This window comes from Eretmochelys imbricata, chromosome 24 (genome assembly GCF_965152235.1).
Source record: "Eretmochelys imbricata isolate rEreImb1 chromosome 24, rEreImb1.hap1, whole genome shotgun sequence".
In the NCBI taxonomy this organism is placed as follows: domain Eukaryota; kingdom Metazoa; phylum Chordata; order Testudines; family Cheloniidae; genus Eretmochelys; species Eretmochelys imbricata.
Genome location: NC_135595.1, coordinates 99,173 through 117,892, shown reverse-complemented (window position 1 = coordinate 117,892; position 18,720 = coordinate 99,173). Strand labels below are relative to the sequence as shown.

The following is an 18,720-nucleotide window of genomic DNA, read 5'->3' as shown; positions in this document are numbered from 1 at the left end:
GGGAAAAAGCTACGAAGTCCAGCGATGTATCTGAACCCATGCTGAGGAGTCCAGCATTGTCTCCACAGAGCATGCAGGATCCGTTTTTTAATACCTGCACCAGGAGTTAGCAACCTTTGGCACGCAACCCATCAGGGTAATCTGGTGGCAGGCCGCGAGACATTTTGTTTACGTTGACTTTCCGCAGGCACGACCCCCCACAGCTCCCAGTGGCCGCGGTTTGCCATTCCTGGCCAATGGGAGCTGCAGGAAGTGGCGGGCCGTGCTGGAGCTGCAGGGGGACATACCTGCATATGGTCAACATAAAATGCCTTGCGGCCCACCACCGGATTACGCTGATGGGCTGCGTGCCGAAGGTTGCCGACCCCTGATCTACACTGAGTAGTGTCTCAGTTTAGACATCTCATATGGGTAGAGCTTGGAAGAAGAGTATCATTGCTTTCCCCCCGCTCAATTCTACCTGTAGAACCTCTCTTGTAATTTTATGCATACAAGCTTTCTGTTGCATAAGGTGGAAATACATATGACTGTGTTCTTGCCAGAAAAAATAAAAATAGTTTTTTGGAATACCTACTATTTTAGGCATTTTAAAAGGGTAAATGTATATGGTTAACATTTAAAATATATTTGATTCAGCACCTCTTCAACTGTGGACTGCTACTCTTACAACTCTTGTATAAGGGACCTATACAGTTCCTCCCTTTCCCCACTTTTGAGAAGATGGGAGCACTGGTACTCTCCCAAGAACCACCCACAACCCATTTCACTTTCCTGTGAAAGCAAAATTAGATTATGCAGATCTTCAGAATATAATCATCCATTTCCTGTTTTACCTGTTTTGATCATCAGTGAAATACTTATCTAAATTATTATGAACAAAGGTCATTCTCACTTCGGATCTTGTATTTCAGGCTGATTGCCGACTAGGACAAGGACAAGGGTCCTTGTCTACACTAACCATCTTACTGAAAAGCTTTCTATCATTGGTAACACTGGTGCAGCTCCACTAATGGGAGTCCAAGTGTAGACAAGGCACTGTCCGCAGCTCATATTTTTGCCAATATGTCATGTTTTAAACAGGTTTAGCTGACAAGCTGAAACACCCATGGCTGCTTGGAGCCTTGACTATCCCAATGTTCCCACTGGAGGAAGTGCCACAATAGGAAATTTTGAGAAAGAGTTGTTTGCAAACATTGCAGCTACACTGGAAACATAGAACATAATGCAAAACTTACATTATAGCAACTAGTGGCAATGATACAACTGGATTGGTGCTTATGTTAAGCCATTAATATAGAAAGGGCTCACCACTGTATCATGAAAACCTATTTTAACAGATTTTCAAGACGGTGGTTAAAAACTCCTGAGCTCTATCCTTGGTATCACTTACACTTTTATCACCAGTGCCATCTGTGGCAATGGCTGAAATATGGGTACTAACTTTCCTAGCATAGACAAAGTCTAAAGGGTAGAGACTTATTTGTAAAAAAACAAACAAACAACCTGGGCTGTCATAAGCTGTCAAAATTCAACTTCTTAATGCGGTGCGGTAGATCTCTAGGATCCCTGCCAGTTTGCCACAGAAAAACGTAGAATCTGCATTTTTAAAGAGAATCATTAGTTTTTACATTTTGTGAAAAATAAAAACATATACAATGGAACCCCAATTATCTGATTGAATTGGGAATGGGGACAGGTCAGATAATCAGGAGAATGGGCAGGGCTCGGGCTGTCAGCTTAAAAATTGTAAATATATCACTAGAACATTGTGTTCCACTGATATGTGTATATATTGTAGCTAGGGTAACTAAAGTTCAGCATTTCATTTTAACCGTGGAAAAACTTGGAATTTTATGGTTTTTTATTGAAGAATTTTGGTTTTTGTATCACAGAAAACTAGGATTCCTGGTGATAGGCAACGGTAATGTCTGCTACTGCAATAACTGGAGAGTTCAGACACTCTGAACAGCCAGGATGAACACACTGCACACAGGCCAGTCCTTGCCTACAGACAGCCCCGCAACCTGAAGCAAATACTCACCAACAACCACATACCACACAACAGAACCACTAACCCAGGAACTTATCCTTGCAACAAAGCCCGTTGCCAATTGTGCCCACATATCTATTCAGGGGACACCATCACAGGGCCTAATAACATCAGCCACACTATCAGAGGCTCGTTCACCTGCACATCCACCAATGTGATATATGCCATCATGTGCCAGCAATGCCCCTCTGCCATGTACATTGGTCAAACTGGACAGTCTCTACGTAAAAGAATAAATGGACACAAATCAGATGTCAAGAATTATAACATTCATAAACCAGTCGGAGAACACTTCAATCTCTCTGGTCACGCAATCACAGACATGAAGGTCGCTATCTTAAAACAAAAAAACTTCAAATCCAGACTCCAGCGAGAAACTGCTGAATTGGAATTCATTTGCAAATTGGATACTATTAATTTAGGCTTAAATAGAGACTGAGAGTGGCTAAGTCATTATGCAAGGTAGCCTATTTCCTCTTGTTTTTTCCTACCCCCCCCCCCCCAGATGTTCTGGTTTAACTTGGATTTAAACTTGGAGAGTGGTCAGTTTGGATGAGCTATTACCAGCAGGAGAGTGAGTTTGTGTGTGTATGGGGGTGGGTTTTTGGAGGGGGGTGAGGGAGTGAGAGAACCTGGATTTGTGCAGGAAATGGCCTAACTTGATTATCATGCACATTGTGTAAAGAGTTGTCACTTTGGATGGGCTATCACCAGCAGGAGAGTGAATTTGTGTGGGGGGGTGGAGGGTGAGAAAACCTGGATTTGTGCTGGAAATGGCCTAACCTGGTGATCACTTTAGATAAGCTATTACCAGCAGGACAGTGGGGTGGGAGGAGGTATTGTTTCATATTCTCTGTGTATATATAAAGTCTGCTGCAGTTTCCACGGTATGCATCTGATGAAGTGAGCTGTAGCTCACGAAAGCTCATGCTCAAATAAATTGGTTAGTCTCTAAGGTGCCACAAGTACTCCTTTTCTTTTTGCGAATACAGACTAACACAGCTGTTACTCTGAAACACTGCACTATGACAAGTAACAAAGTTCAGCTGAACTGTTTACTTGTAATAATGCAAATCTAAAGTGCAGATGGAGCTAGTGTGTCTGCTGGTAGACTGCTGTTTTATAAAGACAAGATCTTGGGCTTCCCCATCAGTCAATCTCAGTGCATGCAGATCTTAATGCAGTAGAAAACCAGAGACCAAGACAACACAATTTCCCAAAATCATCAGATTTCAAGAGAATCTTCAAAGGCACAGGAACCACAGGGGGATATCATTAGTCTTTTCTTTTATACCTGTAACAAAAAATGTCTACTTTTTCACAACCCTAAATGTAAAATCAAATGTTATTAGTGCCACATCCCCGGCAAGCCCCTCTGCCTAAAGGCCAGCCTATATGTTACTTTCTCTCAGAAGACAATTAGTATTTTTTACCAGTGACAACACCGTTTTTCCAAGCAAACACATTTATTAGGGCAAAAACGTTACAGGGAAACCATAAAAAATAAGAGTTCCTATATGCATGCTAAAAGCTTACCAGAGGTCATCCATCAGTCTTATGAAGTTCTAGTAAGCCAAAGGCCCTCCAAACCTTCCGCAAGTGGGTCCTTTCTGTTTGCCAAATCAAAAGAAAGCCATGTAAACCGAAATGCTTTTTATACCGAAAGCCCTTTCTTTATCCAAATCTCTGGAAAAATCCAGTTTCAGTCAGTATATTCAAACACCCCAGGGGGTGGCATTTTTTTGGAATTGTTTACAATCTCCAGAGTAATCACCCCCTTATAATTACTCCCCTACTGTTTTTAGTTCCTGGAGGATCCATGGAAAGCCTCCACCATGGAGTAGAACACAATCATGCATAAACCATTAATATATTTCATACAGTGGACCCCAAAGATGCTGCATGGGATTGCAATATCTGTCACAATTAGAATCACACAGGCCTGTAGCTAGGAAAGCAAAAATAGGGAGGCAATAAATTGTGGGTCATCGCCCTCCTGGCAAATTTTAGATGAGCAAGTGCAATTTCCTGTATTTTAGAAGATTTAATTTCTTAGGAATTGCAAATAAACTGTCATTGACAAATTATATGGGATATCAGTCATTTATAAGATGCACTGTCTTTTTTTTTTTTAAACCTGAGACCTGTTCTGAGCAAAGATTGACAACTCAGTGTTTAAATCACCAGAAGCCACCTGGAGCCCTGTCTACACTAATGCTTTCACCACTGCTTCCATTGATGGAGCTGAACTGGTGGTAATGATGGTGTGATGCTTGGCTAAAAAAGGGTTAAACATCCTGCAAAATAAACAACTCAAATTCGACCCTTAAAGACATGTGGGTAGGTAATTGTTGTGTTTTTGTGTATTTGCATGTGTATGGGTAATGGTCAACAATGTAATCAACAGTCCCTGTCTATGCTGTATTCTGATAATTCAGAGCTCAAAAGAACACCCTAGCATTTAAATTAATTGTAAACACGGGATCTCTCTGTATTCATCTCTCTTTGAAATGCATAGCAAATCATCTGTGAACGGTGGAGGAACAAGGAAATTGCCTTATGTTAATTCTATATCTAAGTACTGGTGATGGACCTCCTGCAAAGATGGATCTCCCCGAGGAACTCCAACTTGTCAAAGAGGACATGAAATTGTATAAAAGATCCTTGGGTCCTGATCCTGTTCATCTCAGAGCTGCTTGAGGCTTCATACAGTGGAAACTTAGGCCATAAGGACTGCGATCCCAGTTCTAACTGGATCACCCTGAAATATAAACATTGGACTATAACCTATAGACTATTTCTGAAAGAACTCTTTGCAACTATAAAGCTCACCATCTCTACTATGAATCTGAATCTTAAGAATTGAACTCATGTCTGTATGTATATTGATCTTTTAACCATACTCTCTCTCTTTTGTTTTTTAATAAAATTTAGTTTAGTTAATAAGAATTGGCTGTAGCGTGTATTTGGGTAAGATCTGGAATATTCAATAACCTGGGAGGTAATGTGTCCAATCTTTTGGGATTGGTAGAACCTTTTCTTTTATATGATGAAATAAGATTTTTAGAAATCATCATATTTGACTTAGGTACCTGGATGGAGGCCTGAGGCTGGATCACTTTAAGGGAACTTTATTGTTTGGACTTCTGAGTAACCAGTAAGGTAATAAAGAAGCTGTTTTATGCTGGCTTGGTAAATCTGAGTATTGGAATATCCACCAGCTTTTTGGGGATTGTCTGCCCCATTCTTTGCAGTTCACCCTAATTGAGTGACCACAGCTGGCCCCCACTGGGACCCCAGCTACAGTGACTTAGTCATGCTAGGATACACATTACCACAGGTTAATTGGGTTTTTGGATCAGTTTTTGGACCACACGCTTGTCAAAAATTAATGTTGGCTATTGGAGAGTTTAAGGGTTAAAAATCAGTTACAGTGAGTGACCCTGATTAAGATCCTGACAGAAAAAGCCTGGAAGAATTGTGCTCACAGAGGGGGTTGTCTTTTAAGAAAAAAGCCCCAGAGCAGGAATTGAAAATCTGTTAATTGCTAGTGGTAAGGAAAAACAATGAGAAGTCCTTGTGGCACCTTAGAGACTAACACATTTATTTGGGCATAAGCTTTCGTGGGTAGAACCCACTTCATCGGATGCATGGAGTGAAAGTACAGGAGCAGGTATAAATACATGAAAGGATGGGGGGTTGCTTTACTAAGTGTGAGGTCAGTCTAACGAGTTAAATCAGTTAACAGCAGGATACCTTCAAAACTTCAAAAACAGACTCCAACGTGAAGCTGCAGAACTGGAATTAATTTGCAGACTGGATACCATCAGATTAGGCCTGAATAGAGACTGGGAGTGGTTGGGTCATTGCAAAACCTAAACTTAATTTCCCCAGTACTAGTTTCTCCCTACTGTTACTCACGCATTCTTATCAACTGTCTGTAATGGGCCACTCTCTTACCGCTTCAAAAATTATTTTTCCTCCCTTGATATCCTGCTGTTAATTGATTTAACTCATTAGACTGACCTCACACGTGGTAAAGCAACCCCCCATCCTTTCATGTATTTATACCTGCTCCTGTATTTTCACTCCATGCATCCGATGAAATGGGTTCTAGGCCATGAAAGCTTATGCCCAAATACATGTGATAGTCTCTAAGGTGCTACAAGGACTCCTTGTTGTTTTTGCTGATACAGACTAACACAGCTACCCCTCTGAAACCAGTGATAGCGAAAATGCTTGCAGTGAGAAACCAGTAGCAGTTTGAACAAAGAATGGCATATCTTCAGTTTCTGGAAAAGCAAAATATAACTGATATGGAAAGAGAACGCCTGTGTTTTGAACATGAACAGAGACTGGCATATATTCGATTACAGGAACTAGAAGCTAAGGCAAAAGTGGACAGACTTAAGCTCCAACTCAAGAGAATAAAGGAACAACAGGAACTGTATCATCCTGAAAAGCCAGCTTCTCTGAACAACAAAGATGGGGATAGAATCTATCCAGTTTGTAACAATGTTGGTATGTTTTTTGACTCTAAGCAGTTGTCTGTGTGTAACCAAATATACTCCAACACTGCCACCTTTTATGTAAATGCTTTTACTGTGATCTCAGGTGAAGGTAACCCCATTACTTGTGCAGAGAATGTAAAAGTCAATGGTAAAAGCTGTTTAGGGAAAGTTCCAGCTTCTAACATCACACTTGTTAAAGAAGATTACTTATAAGATCAGAGTGTGAATATTGTAATTCTCTATGAGTTTACTGTAAGTGCCTTTAGCCAAAATCCACCTTGAATGGAATGGTGTTAAATATGAAGTTAGAGCTGGTGTAAGGAAGTTATTGCCTAAGGATCTTTTTATTGGGGATGATATTAAAGCTTTGTTCAATCAGGTTGACATAAATCAGTCACAGGAAAGAAATAATCCTGAACCTGTGTCTATTAGGGGGCAAGGACTTGCTTATGGAGCGGTTCTCCAAATGCTTGTCTAAGGAAGATAGCTGTTTATCTATGCAAGGAGGCAGTGTATATGTGGAAGAAATTTCTGTGTCTGATATCTCAGAAGTAAATCTGCCATTAGATAAGGCTCAGGGAAATGTTTCTCTAGAGCAAATTAAAGTTGGTGATCAGGTTAAAGCCCTAACTGAGGAAGGAAAGGATACAGTCTTGGTAAGTGATGAATTGTTAGCAAGTGATTTGTTTAAAGCATCTCCGTGTAATGAGAAAAGGAGTACTTGTGGCACCTTAGAGACTAACCAATTTATTTGAGCATAAGCTTTCGTGAGCTACAGCTCACTTCATCGGATGTTTCCACAGTATGCATCCGATGAAGTGAGCTGTAGCTTACGAAAGCTTATGCTCAAATAAATTGGTTAGTCTCTAAGGTGCCACAAGTACTCCTTTTCTTTTTGCAAATGCAGACTAACAGGGCTGTTACTCTGAAACCTGTCAGTGTAATGAGACTCTTATCTATGGAGAATAGCAATTTATCTGTTGGGAGTGGCATTTTAAGGAAGCTGTCACACTGTCTGGGTGTATGTCTGAAATCAGCCATGGGTGCTGAAACAAAGAGAAAGATGAAGTGAGCTGTAGCTCACGAAAGCTTATGCTCAAATAAATTTGTTAGTCTCTAAGGTGCCACAAGTACTCCTTTTCTTTTTGTGGATACAGACTAACACGGCTGCTACTCTGAAACATATCTCCAATTTATTTGAGCATAAGCTTTCGTGAGCTACCGCTCACTTCATACTCTGAAACATATCTCCAGTTGTTTGTCTGTTTTGAATAGCAGCATGCCTGCTGAGAAACAGTGTCTCTCTAGTTCTCTGTCTGTAAAGCAGACAGAAGAAGCCTGTCACCTATGATGGTTGAAAATTTATTAGTTAACTCAGAGTTGATTCTGGATACAACAAAAGCCCAGGAAGGAAGTGGTCCTAAATTTCTGTCTGCTAGGGATAATGACATTATAACTAGGAAAGGAGTACTTGTGGCACCTTAGAGACTAACCAATTTATTTGCTTTCATGCTCAAATAAATTGGTTAGTCTCTAAGGTGCCACAAGTACTCCTTTTCTTTTTGCAAATACAGACTAACACGGCTGTTACTCTGAAACCTGTCATTATAACTAGGTTGCATCCAGTTAATGTCATAAGTAGCTCCCAGGGACCAAGCAATTCTGGTGCTTTTATTTTGCCTATTGCTAGTATGTTGCTGGGTAAAAATATGACAACCTTGTCTGACCAGGTTGATATAGCCAGGGCACAAGGAAAGCATGAAGGTGATTTAACTATGTTACCCACTGACAGTGGGGAAACTTTTAACAAGGAAGAGGATGTTTCTAATCTTTTGACTATGAAGTCTAGCAATTTACCTGAAAGGGGATTGTGTAAAAATCCTCCTGATGGGCCAGAGGTGATTCTGGATGTATGTGAAACTCAGAAGGAGGTTGGTGATTCGTCTGTTGTGCCAAAGTCAGTTCTGGACATAAATAAAGCTCAGAAAGAATCTGTTGCAGTGCATAATACTGCAGAAGGAAAGGAATTTCTGGGTGAAGTCTTTGAGGTCTGTGAAAAGGAATTGTTTCCATTGACTCTTAATGGGCCATTGTTGATAGTAAACAGTCTCTCTTCTGAGGAAAGTATGTTGGTGCCTAATGGCCAAAAGAAAAGGAGTACTTGTGGCACCTTAGAGACTAACCAATTTATTTGAGCATGAGCTTTCGTGAGCTACAGCTCACTTCATCGGAGTCTTTCAAATGAAAATGAATCCACTGAATTTGCTTTAGAAAAATCTAGTGTGAATAGCTTAAAGAAGGCTTCCTTAGCTAATTTTGAAAGTGAACAGTCTGTGTCTCAGGTTGAAGAAAGAGGCTAGATTCCTGGTTTTACACAGCAGAGCAGCCTCATGAATAGACCCATAGACACTTTTTGGATTTGTCATGTAATTTCTTAGTAAGCACTAGCTAGTGCATCTGATACCTTGTGGATGCAGAAATTGCTAGGTGAAAAGCAGAACTATAGTTCAGACATGATAGAAAATGGTTGTGTCTCTTTAAGGCATGATGCCCATACAAACTTCCTACCTGACAAGAAAAAAAAAGAAAAGCAAGCTAACTCTTAAAAAGCAAAATGCCCTTACAAACTTGCCTCCCTCATCTCTAAAATACTAAAACCTCAAGGAAGTGGTTAAACTGAAATCCTATGTTAAGAAAAATCCTAAAGTAAAGAAAAAGCTACGAAAGTTCAAAAGGGACATTGAACAAGCTAACCTAACAAATTATTTGTCTAAACAAAAGGCTTGGTATGACAAAAATTATTGTAAATGTACACATGATAGAACTGATGTTAATATTATTGCTAATAATTGTAACTAACATGTTGCTGATACCAAAAACTGTAAAAATTTACAATGTGCCTAATCTTTTGGAAAAACCCTTGAACATGTTAAGAGTGATACATAAGAACACACTTTATGTTAAAAGGCCTTGTGATACTGATATTTCACAGTGAATGCCTGTATCTGATCTGGAAACTGTACACAGGAGAAAAGACATTGTGGACCTAATGTGCTGTGCAAAAAAGGGAAACTGAGGTATAACACCTCACAGCCCTCATGGTTGAATGCCAGAGTATGTGCTCTTTGAAGAACATTAATGGCTATGTTAAGTCAATACATAGACTAAATCCTGGAATCACTAAAGTGTTTCACAAAGTACGGACTAAGGTTCTAACTTGGGCAAAAGCATGCATCAATAATTTGGCCTTACTAAGAATTCAATGTAAACATGGCACATATCAATGTTGGAAGGTCCTTAAAAGGTATCCAGGACCTTTAATTTCTCCCTTCCACACCAGACTCACATTGAGGGTGTGACGCATGGCTAGAAAGGGTTAAAGATCCTGCAAAATAAATGACTCAAATTCGACCCTTAAAGACATGTGGGGAGGTAATGGTTGTGGTTTTATGCATGTATATGGGTAATGGTCAACAATGTAATCAACAGTCCCTGTCTATGCTGTATTCTGATAATTCAGAACTCAAAAGAACATCCTAGCATTTAAATTAATTGTAAACATGGGATCTCTCTGTATTCATCTCTCTTTGAAATGCATAGCAAATGATCTGTGAACGGTGGAGGAACAAGGAAATTGCCTTATGTTAATTCTATATCTAAGTACTGGTGATGGACCTCCTGCAAAGATGGACCTCCCCGAGGAACTCCAACTTGTCAAAGAGGACATGAAATTGTATAAGAGATCCTTGGGTCCTGATCCTATTCATCTCAGAGCTGCTTGAGGCTTCATACAGTGGAAACTTAGGCCATAAGGACTGCGATCCCAGTTCTAACTGGATCACCCCGAAATATAAACGTTGGACTATAACCTATAGACTATTTCTGAAAGAACTCTTTGCAACTATAAAGCTCACCATCTCTACTATGAATCTGAATCTTAAGAATTGAACTCATGTCTGTATGTATATTGATCTTTTAACCATACTCTCTCTCTTTTGTTTTTTAATAAAATTTAGTTTAGTTAATAAGAATTGGCTGTAGCGTGTATTTGGGTAAAATCTGGAATATTCAATAACCTGGGAGGTAATGTGTCCAATCTTTTGGGATTGGTAGAACCTTTTCTTTTATATGATGAAATAAGATTTTCAGAAATCATCATATTTGACTTAGGTACCTGGATGGAGGCCTGAGGCTGGATCACTTTAAGGGAACTGTGTTGTTTGGACTTCTGAGTAACCAGTAAGGTAATAAAGAAGCTGTTTTATGCTGGCTTGGTAAATCTGAGTATTGGAATATCCACCAGCTTTTTGGGGATTGTCTGCCCCATTCTTTGCATTTTACCCTAACTGAGTGACCACAGCTGGCCCCCACTGGGACCCTGGTCACAGATGATAGGACTTTTTTCTTTGGGGCTGATAGGGAGACACCCCCTAGTGAAACACCCCCTTAGAAAGCTTTCCTCTCTCTCTGCAGCTGCCCGTCTGCCAAGATATGGAAGACAACAGGTAATGACACTGAGACAGGTGTGGAAGCAGAGAAGTTCAATGTTCATGAATGGGAGTGGTTAACAAAGAAATAAACTTTTGGATGAGACACACTTGTGGGCATTTCATATCACATGGCATTCTTCTCAAATGTAGGGATGTAAGTCCCAGTACCTGCTTAAAATCTATCTAAAATTATCCTTGCAGGTTGACTTTTATGATATTCTACAGTTCCTGCCTTACACTCTTGTCTAGTGTCAATATGCACGCTTACTAGCTACCACTTTCCACCCCAGAAACAGTAGCATTTAGTGGTCAATGAAGTGATTCCTCTATATGTACCCTGTGAGGCTCATAAAATTATATAGAATCCTTCAGGATGAGAATCCTCATGTAAATGGAAACAATTTTTGTAAATGTTTAATATATACAAATTACAGTTGTCAGTATCCAAAATCTATAGCCATGTCTGAGATTCAAGTATCTGAACAGGGTGGGAGGTTACAGTCCTTACAGTGAATCATTTTAGGGCCAAATATCTAATATTTAAAATTACTTAAGTGTGACAGAACTCTGGATTCTAAATAGTATAACTACTTATTACTCAATTGCTGATATTAAAATAGAAACAAGTACTATTTTTAAAGAAGCCATCAAGTGTGAGAGTGCCTCTTATGGCCCATGAAACGGTAGTTCCCTAGTAAACACTTTTACTAGAGCAGTGCTGACATTGATGATGATGGCATACAAAATTGATTTGAGAGAATAAGGAGCAATAAAAATTTGAAGATGTTATTAAGCAAAACCTAGGGCCTCTATAAGTGTGTGGAACTGAGTCCCACATGGAAAAGAACAATTTTAGGAAAATAATTTCAAGCTCCAAAGGCATTTCTGTCACCAAGATCATTGAGTAATAATGGACATATTCACTTGATAGGTTCGTTGGTTTTACGAGGTGTAGGGTGTATTTTCTTTAATTAGAATAACATGCTTTTTTAAGGGCTGTATGAACATAATAATCCTAAGGGCTATCTCATCCCTAATTGTTTTGTCTTCTTTACAGATGTGCCTCCAATTGTGGCAGGGCTTATTGGTGCCACGGTCCTTGTGGTGTCTGTCTCGGTAACAGTATTTGTGTGGACATGCTGCCACCAGCAAGCAGAAAAAAAGCACAAAACGCCCCCTTACAAATTCATTCACATGCTGAAAGGCATTAGTATCTATCCGGAAACCTTGAGTAACAAGAAGAAGATTATCCGGATCCGCAGAGACAAGAACGGCACTGTCAAGGAGACTGGAAGAGGAAACCTTTTGGTAGATGCTGCAGAAGCTGGTTTAGTGGGCTCCGAGAAGGCACCAAATGGGATGAATGCAGCCCCTTGTATCGACCAGCTCCCAATAAAAGTGGATTACGGAGATGAACTGAGTCCAGATCAAAGCATCACTCCAAGTGGGAGCAAAATCTCCTCCCCATCTTCCCCAGAAGAGGCTGTCCTGCTGGGAACACTGACTTTCTCAGTGGACTACAATTTCCCCAAAAAAGCATTGGTGGTGACCATTCAAGAGGCCCATGGGCTGCCAGTGATGGATGAGCACACTCAGGGCTCTGACCCCTACATCAAGATGACAATTCTTCCAGACAAAAGGCATCGAGTGAAGACTCGTGTGTTGCGCAAGACCCTGGACCCTATCTTTGATGAGACCTTTACCTTCTATGGGATCCCCTACAGCCAGCTGCAGGATTTGGTGCTTCACTTCCTGGTGTTGAGCTTTGATCGCTTCTCTCGAGATGATGTGATTGGAGAAGTCATGGTGCCCCTCTCTGGAGTGGATCCGAGCACTGGAAAGGTCCAGCTAACCCGAGAGATCATCAAAAGGAACATACAAGTAAGTGACTTCTCTCTCTGAGTTTGGAGAGACACTTCACGGGTTATGCTTGACCCTGTGTAAGCTGATCCCCAGTTAGGCTGAGTTTTCTTGGCAGAGGGGACTCAAAATGTCTAGGAACCAGGCATACAGCAAACCCTTATTCATGTGAGTAGTTCTTACTTGTACTAGTCCCACTGAAGTCACTGGGAGAAATTGTATCAGAAAGGCTTGCAGGATTGGATCCCAGGTTATTTATGTTCTGGGTTCTTGTCCAAAAGTCGCTATGTAAATGGTTCCAAAGTAAAATACCCACAGAAGTACTTGTCTCCTCTTATATTTAGTGCCTGATAATCACTTCATTTCATTAATGATAATCATTTCATTTAAACTCCATTGTTTCAAACAGCTAGGTGTCACTGCTGCAAAAGTTTCAGAGTAGCAGCCGTGTTAGTCTGTATGCGCAAAAAGAAAAGGAGTACTTTCTTTACTCGTGAGCTACAGCTCGAAAGCTTATGCTCAAATAAATTTGTTAGTCTCTAAGGTGCCACAAGTACTCCTTTTCTTTTTGCTGCAAAAGTGAATCACACCATGTCACTATAACCAAAACAGTAAAGTGTGGACCACATCAGCGAGGAGGGAATTTTTAACAGAGTCTGTAAATCAGGGTGAATAAAAATCAATGATTTAAAAAAAAAATCAGATTTTTTGGATTTAAATCGGACTTTTTTGATAAAATGCTTTTTGAGGAAAAAACCTATAGTTTTAATTAAAAGAAAAGGAGTACTTGTGGCACCTTAGAGAATAACCAATTTATTTGAACATAAGCTTTCGTGAGCTACAGCTCACTTCATCGGATGCATACTGTGGAAAGTGTAAAAGATCTTTTTATATACACACAAAGCATGAAAAAATACCTCCTCCCACCCCACTCTCCTGCTGGTAATAGCTTATCTAAAGTGATCACTCTCCTTACAATGTGTATGATAATCAAGTTGGGCCATTTCCAGCACAAATCCAGGTTTTCTCACCCCCCCCCCCCCCACACACACACACATAAACCCACTCTCCTGCTGGTGGGGGAGGGAGTGAGAAAACCTGGATTTGTGCTGGAAATGGCCCAACTTGATTATCTTACACATTGTAAGGAGAGGTTTCAGAGTAACAGCCGTGTTAGTCTGCATTCGCAAAAAGAAAAGGAGTACTTGTGGCACCTTAGAGACTAACTAGCTGTAGCTCACGAAAGCTTATGCTCAAATAAATTGGTTAGTCTCTAAGGTGCCACAAGTACTCCTTTTCTTATTGTAAGGAGAGTGATCACTTTAGATGAGCTATTACCAGCAGGAGAGTGGGGTGGGAGGAGGTATTTTTTCATGCTTTGTGTGTATATAAAAAGATCTTCTACACTTTCCACAGTATGCATCCGATGAAGTGAGCTGTAGCTCACGAAAGCTTATGCTCAAATAAATTGGTTAGTCTCTAAGGTGCCACAAGTACTCCTTTTCTTTTTGCGAATACAGACTAACACAGCTGTTACTCTGAAACCTAGTTTTAATTAAGATACATTATAGCTCAAAGATATCTCATCATGGAATAGGGATTATAAATTATAATTCTATAGTATGAGACAATATATTCATGTAATGTTTAAGAAAAGTTTTGTAAATGAGTTCCAATAGTTCATGGATTAGGGACCCGATTTTATGGGGTTCCACAGGCTTCTGTATAGATTATTTAGGTTAACCTTTCTATCTACCCAATGAGACTCAGTGCTCAGTTTAGAAGATACCATCAGAGATGCTTAGTTTTGCAGTTCTCAAACTGTGGATTTATGTCTCCAGAGGTAACATGCTTGTTAACAGCAAAATTTTTTTTAAATAAATAAATAATATAGAGAGGTGAGAAATAACAGACCTTAACTCTATTGTCCCTCTGCAACTTTGTGTACACAGAGTTAATCCCTTACCTCTCTCTAAAAGTGCAAAGTTTCAGAAAATTCAATGAATAGAAGATTGTTGGGGGTGGAATAGATCTGGACCAGGAGAAGAAGTCTGGAGATAAATGTGAGAAGTGTGGGACATATGCTTGTTTTGTTAAAATATTATATGTTTGCTGTTGAAGAAAAAAATCCAGAATACTTAACACTGTTGTTTTAGTTAAATAAAACAGTTTAAATGTCTCTCTGGTGATGTTCTCCTCCTAATACAGCATGGCAAGAAAATCCTCCAAATATTAATGATTAACCTTTTGAATTGGAGGTAGTTCACCTCCCAATGACTTCATAAATATCTGCTTCAATTACTTTTGGTAATTGAAATAACCAATCATTCATTTTCTGATATAGCTGTAAAACTAATCTGAAAAGTTTTCAAAATAAATCCCTGTTTAAAAATGTATAGTGTATACCTTTTAAAAATGAAACCTACACTTATCTCTGAGTTGTGAAGAATATGTATTCAGGTTATAACAACCAACAAGAATGCACTTCTATGTGGAAAATCATGATTAAATCGAGTCTTCCTGACTAGTGATTTAAATCATGCTTTAAATCAATTTGATTTAAATCAAATCCACCCTGCTATAAAGGCTGGTTGACTCTTGTAATTTGCTGCTGTGTATATATGTCTCTTTTCTAATTATGGGTTAATGTTTTATTTTCCGTTTTTATTTAGTACCTGTCATGCAAAATTAGAAATAACGCATACTTGGATAAAGAAAGTTTAATGCACGTTGATTTGTTTTCTTGTACATTTCTAAATTGAAAGTAGTTTAGTATTGATTTCTTTTTATCTTTAACTCATTGGGGCCTGAATGCACAAAAGGAGTTTAGGCATGATGATGCTCAGTGTCACCATGCCTAACTTTTTGGCACCTAGAAAATCACTGCAATTAACAACTGAGTTAGGTGCCTGAGTTCCTATTTAATGAATCGGGAGAGCTAGGCACCTTAGACTGCAATTCACAAAAGCCAGCACATTAGGCAGACAGACATGGAAGTTAGCCAGTGGGAGATGCTGATGAGAAAGGTGTGCGCTAAGCCCCATCCTGTCTCAGATATAGGCAGACCTGCAGATATGTACCTATCTCTGCTTGGGATTCTCAGCTGCAAACCCTCTCTTGGCAGTAGGTGCCTAGCTGTTAGGTGGGGAGGATAGAAAGAAGACTTCCCTGATAACTTTTATTCCAGTGGTTAGGGTACTCCCCTGGAATGTAGGAGACCCCTGCTTCAAGTACCCCCTCTGCCTGAGAGGGAGAACCACATCTCATACGAGATGCTATGTGCTGCAGTGCCATCAATAAGCTACTACTCTCTTTTCTTTGCGCCATGCACTCAGTGCTATTTCTCTATCCTGTTGTCTGGCTGAACAAAGATCCAGAATGAAAACTAACCACTTATTAGCAAGAGAAAGTATTTGAGAGGCTGGCAGAAGCTGTGACCTCACTCCAGTTGAGGGTGGTTTGTCCTCCAATTCTCAAGATTGTTTACACGTCTGAAATCTTATTAAATTCATTTCAGCAGTGTCCCTATATATGTCTTTTTAATGTTCTGCTGGCCAAGAGATTAATTCCTTTCAGAAGCAGACATGGTCATCCACCTCACTATTGGCTTCAGGCTAGATTACTGAACACACTACTTGGGGCTATCCCTAAGGACTACCCAGAAACTTGCACTAGTGCAGAATATAGCAGATCGCCGCGCTCTGTATTGTCTGCCATTTTACTTCTCAATGCAACACGTTGCCTTGGGCTTTAAAACCTTAAACAGTTTAGGTCTTAAAACCAGCCACCATATCAGATACCTTTTCCTCCTTTATCCTGCCATGGCAGCTGTGATTAATGAAGATGTTTGAATCTTCCTCTGCAAATCTGAAACTGCAGGGCTAGAATTTTCAGCTGTGCCTAGTATCCACTGTGGGATGGAAAGAGGCTATTCTAAAGTATACTTGCTGGCTATAGCCCCATTAGTCTGTTATGGCATCTCTGAGTAGCCAGAGTGCCATGGTATTCTTACCTTGTTCCCTCCAGTACAGTCATACCACTGCAGCACTAGCATAGGAAGAACTAGCTGGCAACTCCCCCTACTAGAGGGAGTTGCTGCACCTTCCTGGCCTCTGTGTGTTGCCAGAGCGACACAGAGGTCTCAGATAATGCAACAGAATTTGGTCCACAGGAGAGCACTGCATTTAGTATTGGACCCTGTAGTCTGGAATTTAATTCTGACAGACAGTGGTGGCACTAGGTATAAGGAGACTAAGCAATTGCTTAGGGTCCAGCAGTTCAAGGGGGCCCCAAAATACTATTCTTATATTTAATGTGGACTTGTATGTGTTGGGTAGGTATATTCTTTGATTTGTGGAAATAATACAATTAGTATTGTCAAGAGATGGGTGAGGGGCAAGGGGGCTCCAAAATATTTGTGCTTAGGGCCCCCAGTGGGCTAGCCCTGCCTCTGCTGCCAGAACAGTTAGACCCTGTGTCTTGCTGCCTTTAGGGTATTAGGCAGTTTGCATCAGTTTGGCAGATTGTCTCCTGACTGTGAGGTGGACTTCCCACTGAGAATTAGTGTCATGGATGGCTCTCTCTTGGATCAAGTCTCCTTTAAGAAACTGGTTAAGTATCGTATTCTATTCCTTAAATTATGTAAATTGTTCCTAGATACTACAGTAATGGGCACCTTGGAATTGTGTGCAATAAATAAGTGTGGAGAATTAAAGGATGAAACTAGGACAAGACATAATGTCAGCAGACTGCAGTCCCAAATCTTCCTCAAAGGCTTTGGTGGAAAACAGCCAGTTACACCCTCTTACTGCTAATAAAGTGTTATCTATTAAGCTGTGATCTATGTTTATGAATGATGTATGGAGTGAGAGCATCACATGAATCAAAATTCAGTCTATCCAGTGTATTACTTGAAATTTTCTGTGCATGACTTTTAAAAAAAACTCCTTAGAAGCATTGCAAAACTAAATGCAATTTTCAGACAGCAGAAACTGCTGAATAGTTTTGAGTATGAGATGGTTTTCCCCTCTGTAATTTATGAGTTGAAATGTAAATGTGCAAATTCCAGCATTTTGGTTTACTCCTCATAGGCTCTGCAAGCAAACCCAATGGGGCTATTTAGAAGTATAATGAGGAGACAGTACTTGCATTCCAATTCTGATTTTTCCTTTAGTGGTTGATCTATTTTTGTTACTCAGCTCTAGTTTCAATTGGATATGGGATTCTCTTCTTAATTTCCTGCTCTAAAATGTGGTAAATTTTTGCGGTTCTCTATTAAAGAGCTATTGTGTCTCATCCTAGACGTAGCTGCATTTTTATTTGTAAGGTTAAATTCTTCTTCTGTGTGCAGCCTGTAAACAAACAAACAAGCAAAAATTATAAAGGATCTCTTAGCATGAAAGATTTTAAACTCTAAAACAACCCCTCCCACATCATTTCATTTTAACATTATTGCTCCCTACCACTAAATTTTCTTCCATGCTTGGAATTCATTTGCAAATTGGATACTATTAATTTAGGCTTAAATAGAGACTGGGAGTGGCTAAGTCATTATGCAAGGTAGCCTATTTCCTCTTGTTTTTTCCTCCCCCCCCCCCAGATGTTCTGGTTTAACTTGGATTTAAACTTGGAGAGTGGTCAGTTTGGACGAGCTATTACCAGCAGGAGAGTGAGTCTGTGTGTGTATGGGGGTGGGTTTTTGGAGGGGGGTGAGGGAGTGAGAGAACCTGGATTTGTGCAGGAAATGGCCTAACTTCATTATCATGCACATTGTGTAAAGAGTTGTCACCTTGGATGGGCTATCACCAGC

The 18,720-nt window shown here is 40.0% G+C and overlaps 2 protein-coding genes across 12 annotated transcripts in view; one reads left to right on the top strand and one right to left on the bottom strand.

Annotated features, from left to right (window-relative positions):
- The window catches only part of LOC144279802 (GON-4-like protein), a 74,748-nt gene extending 71,134 nt beyond the window's left edge, over positions 1–3,614 (bottom strand). For all 5 annotated transcript variants that reach the window (XM_077841460.1, XM_077841463.1, XM_077841464.1 and 2 more), the window contains exon 1: positions 3,587–3,614. In XM_077841460.1, the coding sequence (XP_077697586.1) occupies positions 3,587–3,596 (10 nt within the window). In that variant the 5' untranslated portion in view covers positions 3,597–3,614. The remainder of the gene's footprint in view (positions 1–3,586) is intronic.
- Positions 1–18,720, top strand: part of SYT11 (synaptotagmin 11) — a 45,395-nt gene that overhangs the window by 13,698 nt on the left and 12,977 nt on the right. For 2 of the 7 annotated variants that reach the window (XM_077841478.1, XM_077841479.1), the window contains exons 2-4: positions 10,732–10,805; positions 11,035–11,066; positions 12,109–12,932. In XM_077841478.1, coding sequence (XP_077697604.1) covers positions 12,246–12,932 — 687 coding nt within the window. In that variant the 5' untranslated portion in view covers positions 10,732–10,805; positions 11,035–11,066; positions 12,109–12,245. The remainder of the gene's footprint in view (positions 1–10,731; positions 10,806–11,034; positions 11,067–12,108; positions 12,933–18,720) is intronic. The other 5 variants (XM_077841475.1, XM_077841474.1, XM_077841477.1 and 2 more) reach the window with 3 other exon arrangements.